This window comes from Lonchura striata, chromosome 5 (assembly GCF_050655825.1).
Source record: "Lonchura striata isolate lonStrDom1 chromosome 5, ASM5065582v1, whole genome shotgun sequence".
Taxonomy (NCBI): domain Eukaryota; kingdom Metazoa; phylum Chordata; class Aves; order Passeriformes; family Estrildidae; genus Lonchura; species Lonchura striata.
Genome location: NC_140707.1, coordinates 65,658,553 through 65,671,127, shown reverse-complemented (window position 1 = coordinate 65,671,127; position 12,575 = coordinate 65,658,553). Strand labels below are relative to the sequence as shown.

General features: G+C 43.0%; 1 protein-coding gene across 9 annotated transcripts in view; it reads right to left on the bottom strand.

The window, feature by feature from the left end:
* CEP170B (centrosomal protein 170B) overlaps positions 1–12,575 on the bottom strand; it is a 58,339-nt gene that overhangs the window by 4,267 nt on the left and 41,497 nt on the right. For 3 of the 9 annotated variants that reach the window (XM_085580846.1, XM_085580849.1, XM_085580847.1), the window contains 7 exons: positions 10,855–11,104; positions 8,465–8,624; positions 4,588–4,626; positions 3,857–4,000; positions 2,257–2,345; positions 1,606–1,699; positions 630–681 (listed from right to left, as the gene is read on the bottom strand). In XM_085580846.1, the coding sequence (XP_085436972.1) occupies positions 630–681; positions 1,606–1,699; positions 2,257–2,345; positions 3,857–4,000; positions 4,588–4,626; positions 8,465–8,624; positions 10,855–11,104 (828 nt within the window). The remainder of the gene's footprint in view (positions 1–629; positions 682–1,605; positions 1,700–2,256; positions 2,346–3,856; positions 4,001–4,587; positions 4,627–8,464; positions 8,625–10,854; positions 11,105–12,575) is intronic. The other 6 variants (XM_085580851.1, XM_085580853.1, XM_085580848.1 and 3 more) reach the window with 3 other exon arrangements.

Below are 12,575 nucleotides of genomic sequence, written 5' to 3'. Positions count from 1 at the left end.
TAAAACTGTAAGAATAGTTTAGTTCATTTTAGTCAGGTTATTTTCCTCATTAGCACCTTCAGGTGTAAACAGCTTTAACAAGCAAAACCTCTCCCAGACTGAAGAGATGTGGACTCTCAACTTTCTGGTTAAATTGGAAAAGACAAACCACAGCAGTCAAATGGCAAGCTTTTAGCAGGAGCCCAAAATGATGCCTGGATGTTTTTACATGCCTTTACTATGCTTTTAGATGATGCAAGAGTTTGTCTTGCTTTTTCTAATACATAGATCTATGAGCAAAATTCAAGTCCAAAAACCATAGCATAGCTTATTGGCTGGAAGAGCTGCTAAATACTATTTCATCAGAACAGTCTTGCACCAGTTTATCTTATGGGAATATGCTAATTACAGCAAAAAAAAGCATTTCCATAGCAACAGCTTCTACATTTCAATAGTCAAAAAATTTTCCTAAAAACTGGCAGTATAAGATTAATCTATAGTTAATTCCCTATGCACTCATCAGACAGCACTGTGGTAACAGCCTGAACTTCTGCATCCTCTCCCAGCTTCCACTGACAAATCAGGCCAACATTATTTTGTGCAACTCTACTGGCATTTGAGAGACAACAGGAACATTTAAGATGACCAACCTTCAAGCTGTTTTTGAACTCGCCTGAGCTCTTTCAGGATAGAACTGATTTCCTAGAAACAAAAGCATCAGAAAGAAAATTAAGCAACAAAGTATTCAACTGACACAGGAATTTAGTCTTACTGCTTCTGCCTTATCTGATCAAGAAGATTCAAAGTCAGACCCAACCTTGCTCGTTTAACAGAAAAGCTGTAGTGAGGGGCATTTGGTCAGTGCACAGGGTGCCTGCTCTGCATCCTGTCACCAAGTCCTACTACACACCCCATTCATAGCCACAGTGGCTTTTAGATATGAAATGCTACATCTGTACATCCTCCTTAATATGAAATACACTAAGATATTTATAAACTCATCTCCTAGACCAGACAGGGTATTTGGCCACATTTATACTGCTGCAGGACCAAGCTACACACATCTTGCACAAGGTTGTTTAGCATTAACCATATTCACTGGGTCTACTTCTGCAATTAAAACCTCACTGACAATCCCCCTTCAAGGGCAATGAAAGGTCATGAGAGCACCAGCACCGTCTTGAGGCTGAATCACCTGAGTGAATGCACCCTGAGGTGGATTTTTACTGTCCTAATATCAAACATTTACAGGTGAAGAAAACAAACAGGTGTTTCCTCATGAGAAACACCTGTCTACAACTGAAGCTGTGGCAACCACATGGCAGATGACCCTTTGGTAAATGTTTGAATGAGGCCTAATGACCCTGAACTTCAACATCTGTTAAGAGACCCAGTCTCTGAAAATCATTTGCAAAGGAACTGGGAAAGAGTTTGGTGAAACAAAACCACAGAAGGAACTTGCTTTGTCACACTTCAAACAGTAACGAAATCCAGCAGTTCAACACATGAAAATGGACCAGAAATTTCAGAAATGGATTTGAGAAGGGTCAGAGATTGTTAGTTTGGTTTCTTACAAAGCATTCATGGATCAAGTCTTTAGTATTTCACTTGTTTGCATGGACTTACTTTGTTTGATGTCTTCAGAATTGGCACTTCATTTTCTGAATTGATTTTGGCCTCCATTTCCTCCCAGGTCCTTTCTGAATTTTGAAACAGAATCCTGTAACACAAAAAGTAGCGCAGATCTTAAAACTGCCATCAAAAAACTGCTTGTTTAAAAGACTTAATTATCACAAGATGTGGCAACAAAAGAGATTAGTGGATTAGCAGCTGGACAAAGCTCCTTTCAGCTGATTTAGGAACAATCCAAAGTCCTTCCCTCTGATGTCTCTAGAGCAACAACAAACTTGGAAAAGATTTCACATGCTTGGTAACATACTGCATATTTACAAGAGCCTTGGTACAGAAAAGGAAAGAAGAAACAATCCACCAGTTTTCTGCTCTATCTCCTGCATAGGCAGCATTTCAAAGTCAAGGCATCAACAGGCATTACAATTCCAACATTAAAATTCCAAAGGCCAAAGATATGAGGAAAAGTGATAGCAAATAATCATATTACCTCTGGGTGGTTACACACACACAATTTCCTACACGTAGATTCCCTGCATCCTGATTACAGAACTTTCCAAGACAACAGTACAATATCTTCCACAAGTAACAAATCAACAAACTCACCACCAAGTCAATATTTCAGGACAGGGACAAGAAGTTACTTACTTCATTTTTTCAGCAAGATTTTCTGTATTTTCACGGATTGTATGTGATAACTGGGACACTGGGTTCAACATCAGATTGTCAAAGATTACCTAAAATATGAGGACAGATTGGAAAACTTTTAGCAAAAGCAGCATATTACAAAACAGGAATTTTTTGTACAGTAAATCACCTCCACTGAAACATCTTTGTTTGTGTGGATGATACTTGAAGTTCAAGGGAGATTAAAATGATGTGCATATTTAGTGCAGCACTTTGGCATAATGGTTATAATGGTTAATACTAACTTGTTCAGACTTATTTTAGAGACAGAGACACAGCTTTTGCAGTAACATAAGCATTTAAGCATTTCTGAAAGAACAGCACTTCAGACTTCCCACACCTCACAAAAAAAAAAAAAAACCCACACCAAAAAGTCAAATCACAATGCAAGAAGCCCCACAAGCAGTCTCACTGAAACGATCTAATGTGACACATATGAGTTGAAACCACCTTCAAAGCCAGGTATCCCACCATGTTACATTCTGCTTTATTAAAAATAACAACAAAATACTATCAAACCCCAAATATTCAAGTCCTGTGGCTTAGCAGAGCCTCCAGGCTTCTGCCAGGAAAGCCCACACCAAGCTGGGGGCACTCTGAAGCTGCACCTTTTATCCAGCCTTGGCACTTCTCTACAGGAGAGGAAGGGATTGCTTCAAAGCAGTCACAGGACAGGATCAGTTCCAGTGGCTCAGCCCACGGTCCCCTGTATGTGCCTGTGTGAGTCACTCCACCTCCAGAGTGGATGTGCTGGAGGCAGCTCTGCCCTCCTGCCTGCACTGCCTCCCTGAAGTCTCTGCCCAGCTCTTCCTTCCCACCACAGCTGACAGGCAGGCAGAAAGCAAGCAAGAGCAACAGCCAGTGCTGGATCAGCAGCTTTCTCCTCCTCCCCCTGGCACCATCACCCCACTACACCCCTCATCCAACACCATCCCCAGCCTCAAGTGCAGGCCAGGCTTTCTCAGCCTTTAGCATCACCCCAGTGATTTGCAGGTCACTCTGCACTAACACTGGAGGGAGCAATGCTCACAGACTGCAGGGCACAGCGAGCCAGCTGTGCCACAGCACACCAGCTGTGCCACAGCACCAGTCACACATCCCCTCCTAAGGTCCAGATCCTGCCACTGCTGCTCCATCAGCAGCTCTAACCAGGATGCCAGCTGCAGAACAGTAAGGTGTCATTAAACTATCAGTGCTTCAGATTTCGAAGTTGGAATGTTTGAGTTCTTCCCTAAGATAGCAGTGAAATAGCCTAAGAAGGCTCTGACACTCAATGTGTGCTCCCAAAAATAGGTGACCAAGCCTCAGGTTTTACTGACATTTTACACAAGAGAGGAAACTTCCAGTCACTACTGGCAAGAGGGGTGGTTCCATTCTTCTTCTTTCTTTTTAAACACTGTTTCTATACCCACACTTCAAGTACGGTTTTGTTTTTTTTTGGTTTTTTTTTTTTTGTTTTTTTTTTTTTTTAATTAGCCTCCTTTGGCAATTTACAAAAAAAAGTTTACATGCAGCATCTTAAAGCAATGTACTAAATAAAGTAAAGAAAAAGGTGTCCTGCCTCTTCACGGTTTCTTGTCCTTGTTTTTCTTGAGGGATCCTCTTCTCTGTTGTCATTCATATTTTGGTCAAAATCCTTCAGTTCCACTGATCCCGGAGGCACTTTCTGGTAGTTCAGACTTGCTTCTGGAATGTGCTGCACCAACTTGGAAATAATGAGTAATGAGTCATTAAAAATTAGTAGGGAAAGCAGGCACTCACTGCAGGTATTGCAGATTTTCAGGCAAGCCCAAGAGGAACCCTGATTCATTTAAGTCTTGTTCAGACAGGTATGGGCTCATAAGCAAATTACTAGACCCCAATCCTGCAAGTGTCTACCCACTGGAGTCATACCACAAAACTCTGTGGGGTTATTCTACTTTAAAATTTTGAGTCTTGAGCATGTATGGAAAAGTACATCTTTGTCTTTTTTGAATTTAGCTCAAAAGGACCCTATTTTCCCATATCTTATGTCTTAATTTAGCTCAAAAGGACCCTATTTTCCCATATCTTATGTCTTAATATATCAATGTAACATTAAAGACACACTCAAAATAATCAGAAACCATTTAGCAACACATGAAAGAGATGAAAAAGCAATACAAAACCACTAAAAATGCAAATAATTAACTGGAAGAACAGAAATTACAAGACAGTTACTCCTGTTGGCTTTACTGACAAAAACTTTAAAAGAAGGGGAAGAAAATAACAGTGACAAGACAGAGATACAAAATAATGGGATGGAAAGTGCACCTGAGATGGATATGCCAGCCGAAAAGATCTACGAGCAATCTGTGTTAAAACAGAAACAAAGAGATCAATGCTAGTGAATGACTGTGACAGCAAGTATCAAAGAGAACACAGGGTCTGGGGTTATTTGGGGTTGACATTCCCAAAAGCACATTCCTGGGGACCAGCACTTGGTGCCCACCCCCCATCATGCACTGAAGCCACGGAGATCCTGGTCCCCAGCCAGCTCTGCTGAGGTGGCCTCAGGAAACTCCCCAGTTACTCCAAACTGGACTGTGCTGGGTGAAATCCAGAGTGCTCTGGGAAAGGGCTGAACACCCAGCCCAAGAGGCCCTTTGGTTGGCAAAGCACACAGCTCCTTGTGAGGAAACCATGTGCCATCCAAGGTCCAGGCTCCCCACACTATGCAGCAGCACTTGGGTTATACACAGGCAGCAGGTGTGAGATATTATGGCACAGGGGCAGAACAGCCAAAATATTTAGCTAATAAGCTTCCTTTCATCAAGTGCAGAAACAGTAAGTTAGGCTGATTGCAGCAGTAAGAATGTCAGAAGGGAATGAGATACTCCTACAGTGAGCAGGTCTCGGCACAACCAGCTGAAAACAAGGAAAGGACAGCACCTGCTCCACCATCCAGGAGATTCTGCACATGACCTGTTCTGTTCTCACATTTTCTGTTCTGTCACACCTGTAAGCATTTCCTCTTGTTGTACCAATACTCATACTAAGTACATTACACAACAACTTAAACTTAATCAGGCTCTTTAGTTTTTGTTACATCAGTATCAACTTTTTTTTAAAAGATTTGCCAAAAGAATTTTATGCAGGTCTAAAGTTCACAGAAGTAGCCAGTGATTTGGGATGATCCAACTTGACTGTGTTAGCAGCAGCTGATGTTTAAATTTGATGGCTGAGCTCTGCAGAAAGCTGGGTCCTGCAAAACCTACACACCCACAAAGCAAGGCATCCCAAACAACCCAAGGCTTTGGCAAACAGGAATCTTTAAAGTTTCACCCTTGCTGAACCCCTTCTTTTGTTCTGTTTTTTGTTTTTTGGGTTGGTTTTTTTGGGGGGTTTCTTTTGGGTTTTTTTTGTTGTTGTTTTTTAATTTGCATAATTTGTAGCAGTACTCAGTTCTGTATGCCAATAATCCATTTTATCATAAATTGTACAGCTGAGGCTAGAAAAACAAAACCACCCCAAACATACACTGGGGAAACTGAAAGCCTCCCTGGCACACATCCAAGCCAGCACTGAACCTGAAAGGACAGAACATGAAGAATAAGGTTTAAATCTAAGGCTCCACCTTAACTTTTAAAAGGATACATCTCATTTAAACTTTAACCAAGCTTCTTAATAAAGTAATTTAAAAAGCAGTTCATTTGAGGCCAAGGGAGTGTTTAATGGTACAGCATTAAACACTCAAAAGTGATTCCAGTATCAGTACTTCTTTTTCCTGCATTTTCCCCCACTTTTTTGGAATAGATATAAATATTTAGTACTAGAATGCAGAATGGCATACAACACTGTATAAACCATTGCAGCATAAGAGACAGCCACACAGAGAAAACTTTTCTTATTCACATAATCCCTTCTATCAGATCTTTCAATATATTACTATTATAACCATGGTAGCTATTTCTCATCACTGTGTCCTTTCCTAGAATATTTAATATACAGTTGTTTGATAAACACTCACAAAATTCAGAGTGCTTAGCATCACACACACTCATCTTCAGACATTTCCTAGTAGCTTCTCTGCATCAAGCCAAAATTATTAATTCAGCACAGTTTCAACAACACTTAGACTGTGGGAAGTAGGCGTGGCTGTGCGCTGGTGCTGAATCTGGTCCAGTGCCAAAGATGACGTGTGTTTATTAAACCCACATCAGTTTGTATAGTTGTCATTCATAACAAGACCCCCAAGCTGCACTGTTTAGGATCCCAAGCTATTCAGCATCTGCTCCACATCTCAGCACTGCCAGCAGAAAGCCCTGCTGATGGAACCTGTTCCTGGCTATCGATCACATAAGGCAGCAACACTGATGCATTGTGGCATTTTGGGTGTACTCAAGCAGCCTGCCAGATGCTGGCCCTGCTGAAATCATGGTGATATCTTCTCCTGTTCAGAGGAAGCCTCATTAGAAGCCTTGAGAGTGCTTTCACCCACTACCTGAACACACCAAAGGTTATGGCTCCTGATAGATCTTCATGGACTCCCATCAGTGCTTTGTCTTTCACACCACTGTAAGTTCTCAAGAACTGCTCTAGCAGTGGGCACTGCCAGGAGTATTCCCTACAGTGTGACAGTCCTGAATTTGCTCTCCTGACTGTTGTGAGGGACTGACTGGCATGTGCCACACAGCAGCACTACAAAGCCACAGAGAAACCCTCATCCAGGTCTGAGCTATCCTGGGTTTGTGAGTCTGCTATTTATCATCACACTTTGGAGCCTGTCAGTTTGTACAGAGCAGAAACACTAGAGAAACTAGAAACACACTTCTGCAGGTGTCTTCCTCTAGCAGCTGGGAACATCCCTCTGTATGAGCTGAGTTAGGGTTGAACCCTTCAGTGGCACTCCAAAAAAAAAAAAAAAGCTGGGATACTGCTCTTCTTCCCCTGTAAGCAACTGGGAGCCCAGTAAAATGTTTCATTTTGCAAGTTGGAAGTACAGTAGGCATGTCACCTTTACTGCTTGAAAAGAATAATACAAAAGGCAGTTGGCAGGTGTGGCACTTGCAAGGAAACAAAGCAATAAAACATTTTATCTCAGAGTCTGCAGTTACAGTGAAACATTTGTGCACTTTGGCTCCAAAAGGCCCCAGGACAAACCCCTCCCTGAGCAGGCTGCAGCTGATCTCGGTTTAGCACAATCACAGCCACACTCAGCTGATCTTCTGGGTATCCCCCTAAACTTCTGCTTTGCCCCTCTAGTGCTGATCACAGCAGGATCATGGGACCTCCAAGGACTCTCTTGGCAGAGTAACAAGTTTGGTCTCAGCTTTGAACCCTGCCTAGGATAGGTCTGCAATTCTCCCAACAATCAAAGACAACAGGGGGCCAGGGGAACCATCTGAGCAGCAAAAAGCTATGTATTTTTTAAGCCCACGCTGGTAGTACACAGGAGGGAATTTGGATTTAAACAGTACCAAAGGCAATTTTGCTTCAGCAGCTGAAGCCTCCTGGTGACCTTGCAGCCAAATTTGAGCTGAGCTGGTCTTTGTGCTGCGGCACTGGTGAACCAAATTAAGAAATTGCCTCTCTCCTTCCCAGCCTAGTGCAGACAAACTGTGCTACACAGTTTGGGATGAAGCCACAGCTTCACTGAAGGGCTGGGGGACAGCACTTCCCAAGCTACCTGCCTGCCTCCCTGCCCAGCTCCCAGAGTCCTTGTCCTCCTCCATCAATACTCAGATGAAGGGAAGGGATTCAAGCAACACCTGCACAGCAATTCAACAGTGCTGGCAGAAAGGACACAGCAGAAGTACAAAACACAGCTGACACAGAGAGTGCAGCCAGCACACACCGTCAGTGCCTTGTGTGAAACAAAGACGAAAATTTTGGCTCCCTGGCACAGCAGCACAACACATCCCCTCCATCCTGCTCCTCAGATGCAAATTTCAGGGACCAGTGTCCAGACAGAAGCCTTGAGAGCCTTAGGAAATGAATCTTGCAAGGCTGGCTGCAGCAGAGCGGACAAAACAGAGCACCCTAAATAGGCTGCAGTTGGTCTTTCTGGTGGTGCTCTTTAGGAGGACAAGGAATGAAGGTTTTTCAGTGCTGCAGCAACTGGGGATGCTGCCCTGGTCTCGCACTCCAGTCATGCCCCAGGCACTTAGTAGCACCGAGGGGCAGAGATGTGTGTGACTGCAGCCCTTACCTCTTCCCTCGCCGATATGGTGGAGGCCGGAGTGTTGGGCACAGAGCTGAGGGAGGGACTTGGTCCCGTCCCCGAGGAGCTCTGCGAGTCCCCATCTCCAGCAACATCGTGAATCTCTCGAGCAAGGATGGCCACATCCTTCACCAAGGTTTGGCTGAGCCTAAAGCACAAGCAATGAAGCAGAACCATTAGGACACAGAATACCAACGTGCCTCACATTCATAAAATATAAAAAGAGGAGCCACAAAAAGTTTGTGGGAACTATAACCTCTGCAGAGGCTAGGGCAAGCAGTGTTTTATGGGCTACCTTGGCAAGGTGCTGAGGAATGTTCTGGCTGCACAAAAAATAAATCCCCTTCCCACCTGAATCCAGCTTCAAAGTGGAGAATTGATATAAAGCAAATTCTAGTAACTACACACTGCCAGAAAGCAGAGACAATCCATAAAGAAATTTTATGTTATTGCTCCTCCACACATTCACTCTACCTCTTTCTCTTGTTTGTTTGTTTTCTTAATACAGTATAGTTAATTTTTCCTGGGTCTTCTTTGTTTTCCATTAAAAAGTACATACAGGGGAAAAAAACCTTCTTTTTTTACTTAAAGAAAAAAACCTCAATTTCTCTTGCATTTTCCTTGTGGTCTGTAGGCAGAAAATCACAATATGCCTCCACATTCTCCAGAAGAGCTGAGGGATTATGAGGATAAGCATAGCATACGTTAGAGGGATCTGGTTTTCAGAAACCAAGCCTTTAAACCTCAAGCCCCTTGACAGGTGTACAGTTAATACTCAGTGTTGGCAGGACCTTGCTCTATCTGCTCTAGAGCTCAAAAACAGGTCCTAAATCTCTGGATTGTTGGTAGTAGAGCTTTAAAAAACCCCTTCAGATCAGAAGTAACTGTTACAGTAATTTTAAAGGAAAACTTCCATGAGAAAAAAATAATCTTACAGCTAGTCAGATTCACTTGAAACAACTGTCCTCTTTTAATGAAAAAAACCAAACCAACCAACCAAAAAAAAAAACCCCAAAACATGTCACCCAACAAAAACCCCCACATTATTATGGAATATTCCAAGTTGGAAGGCACCCACAAGGAAAACAAGCAATGCGATAAAACTGTCAGTTCATCAAAACATTTGCTTGGAAAGAAAATGCACAGTTGAACTAATAAAATACAGGCTGAGCTGCCTGCATAAGGTAACCCCTCTCTGTGCTGGTTTGGATAGAGTTGTCACCAAACACTTCCATTATGTGACTCAGTACTGTAAACAAGTGGCATTTTCCCTTTTAACTCTCCCTGACTCCTCTAAACCCCTCCCAGTTAATTCGGGAGCAGCAAGGGAAATCAGGACTGCAATTACCAGGCAGGCTCTGTGACAGAGCCCTGCACGCTGCAGCGCCAGACGAGTCTGACGCAAGCCTTTATTTATAGCTGCTGAGAGCCAGAGCGCTCCCCGTGCTGGGAATGCTGCTGGGAGGGAAGCTGGCATCTCACACACACACACACTTCGTGCAGCACAGGTAGAGCAGCCTGGTTTGAAGGCTGACACACTTTCTAGCAGCTTGACAGCAACTTTCAGCAAGAAAAGTCCTTTGGAGGTGAGCATGGCAGCAGCGAAGGCGATGTGGCCAAAAGCAGACACAAGGCAGCTTCCTCAAGCAAAAGTATTTCAAGTATGGCCAGTACAATGGAAGACCAGTATTTCTGGAAAGTTGGCATAACACAGTTGCATATTAGAGATGACAAACCTCAAATGCCACTGTTTAAAAAAAGAATCTATTTGCTTTATTGCTGAGGTCCTCCAGGCAACCATCAGACCACCAGTACACAGCAAGTACCGTATCCAGGGACATCAAGCTAAGCAAGGATTCATTTATATACAAGGTCTAGACAGGTTCAGATTCAGTTGTTCCCAGCAAAGAGGTTTCTGCCCTGCAGCTATTCCTTACTGCTCCTTCACCAGCTTCAGGCAAAGCAGCTTCCACAGTTTACATATTCAGTCTTTGCTAATCTATTTGACTTCCTCTGCAGAGAATTAAGAGAGTTCACACCAACCACACCATACACACACACACACACTGTGACTTCCAGCAGAGAGCAGAGTTATGCAGGTATAAACAATTAGACTTCCTACAGCTTGAACAAGAAACAAACCAAGAGACAACAGCCTGCACTGTGGCCTTTTGTAGATACAAGGTACAACCAGCATATCCAGGCTGTAAAGGTTCATGAAAACTTCCAAGTCAATGTTCATATATAAAGGAGATGTGGGCACACAAACAATAGGAGAGAGCCTCTCCTTCTACCCCCACACCTGGGTTTGATTTGAACACCAAGGAGAAAACAACACATTTTAAACTCATAGGTTAACAGATAAAGCCCCACCTCACCTGGCTATTTCTGCTATCTCTGCTGTTTGCGCCATGAAGTTGTAGGGGTCAGGGTTGTCATCAAAATCTTCATCCTCATCTGTTTCTCTGCCGTTGTGTTTCTGCTTGCCCAGCCCAGAGCCACGCATCCTCGGTGTTTGTGTGGCTGTTGAAGTATGGGAGCGTTTGTGTTTAGGGGAGCTGTGATTTGAGCCATATTCCTCCTCCGAAGTAGAAGTGTAATCTGAACCCTGTGGTCTCCGCCTTGATGCTTATAAAAAATGAATTGGTTTCAGATGGAGGACAGTAGTCAAGAGTAACTACAAAAGGCTGAAAGGTAACACAAAACTAGCCCAAGAGCACAAGGAAAAGAGAGTTTCTGTGCAGATCTTAAGTTAAAACACCACATTCTCTGAGTTTATTTCAGAGTTGAGCCCCTCTATGGCTCCCATTCACTGTACAAATTTGGAGTGGAAAATTCCAATGGAAAATCATAATGACTGGGTTAACGCTTCCACTGTAGTAAATTACTACCACAGACTCAGTTTTCCATGCACAGAAGCTCTGTGTATAAGTAGCACACATTTCAGACTCCTCATAGTCCCACAGAAATCCTTTTCTAAAGAGAGCCCAATTTTCAAGCCTGCAGATACCTTTCTAATTAGCTTCAAGTACAAGCAGAAGGAAGGGGTTTTGAGTGAAGAGTAGACAGTGGTGCTTGGTGTTATTTGCAAGAGTACACACCCCGTGTTCACCTCCTGCCTCACAATTCACCATTAATGACACTCTACAAGAAAGCGTTCACAGTCAGGACTGGCTCCAAGCCCTGGAGCCAAGTGGAAGCTGCTCACTTATCCCAACTTGTTCTGCAGACACCCAGGTCTTCTTTGCATGGGAAATGTCAAGGTGTCTTTGTTTGAAAACTGGGCTCCCAATGTTTGCTGCTTCACTATACTCTCTACAGCTACTGCTTCATTCTCTTCTGTCCACCCCTGGAGAATGAAGACCCACCAAACACAGAACCAGATGAGTTATTCAGACAAAAAACTTCACTGTGTTACCAAGACAATCCTAACACTGAAACACTACCTGTGAGTTAAGTCGGCATCATACACCATACAAACAAAACCAACTAATTTGGCTTGTAAGATGCAGGTAGAAACTATAGATAATTACTGTATAGTGAAAGAAGAATTCCTAGACATTGCTATCTCACCCCACCCATAGCTATAATAATGCCTTGGCTTAGGGTTTTTATATACATATATATAATAAAAATCAATTTGCTCATATTCAATTCATAGAGTTGCATCTTTTTTTTTTTAATGCAGTTTTAGAATCAAGAGGTCACCCTGTCACTGAACAGCAATTTTAAAATTATGAGACTCATTTTCCATCTCTGTGCGCCAAGGGAAATCAGAATCAGCTCCCTCAATATCATTTAAATTACCCTGAGTATACAAATTATATACACAGAGGAGCATGGGAGACAGGCCTTTAGCTTTCAGAACTGGTAACTTGGATTATTCTGATGTTATCTGTGACTTTCACAGAAAGCTACTTCATACGGCCCAACAATCTACCAGCATCTCTTGTCTCATGGGCGGACAGTTCACACTGTTCCTCCACTAGCAAGATTAACTTTCTTCCACTGGGAGAGTTGGGAGCTCCCATGGTTAGCTAAACACTAAGAACTCCTGGAATAAATCAGCCACATCTGCCTCCTTATCCCCTAGGCCTGA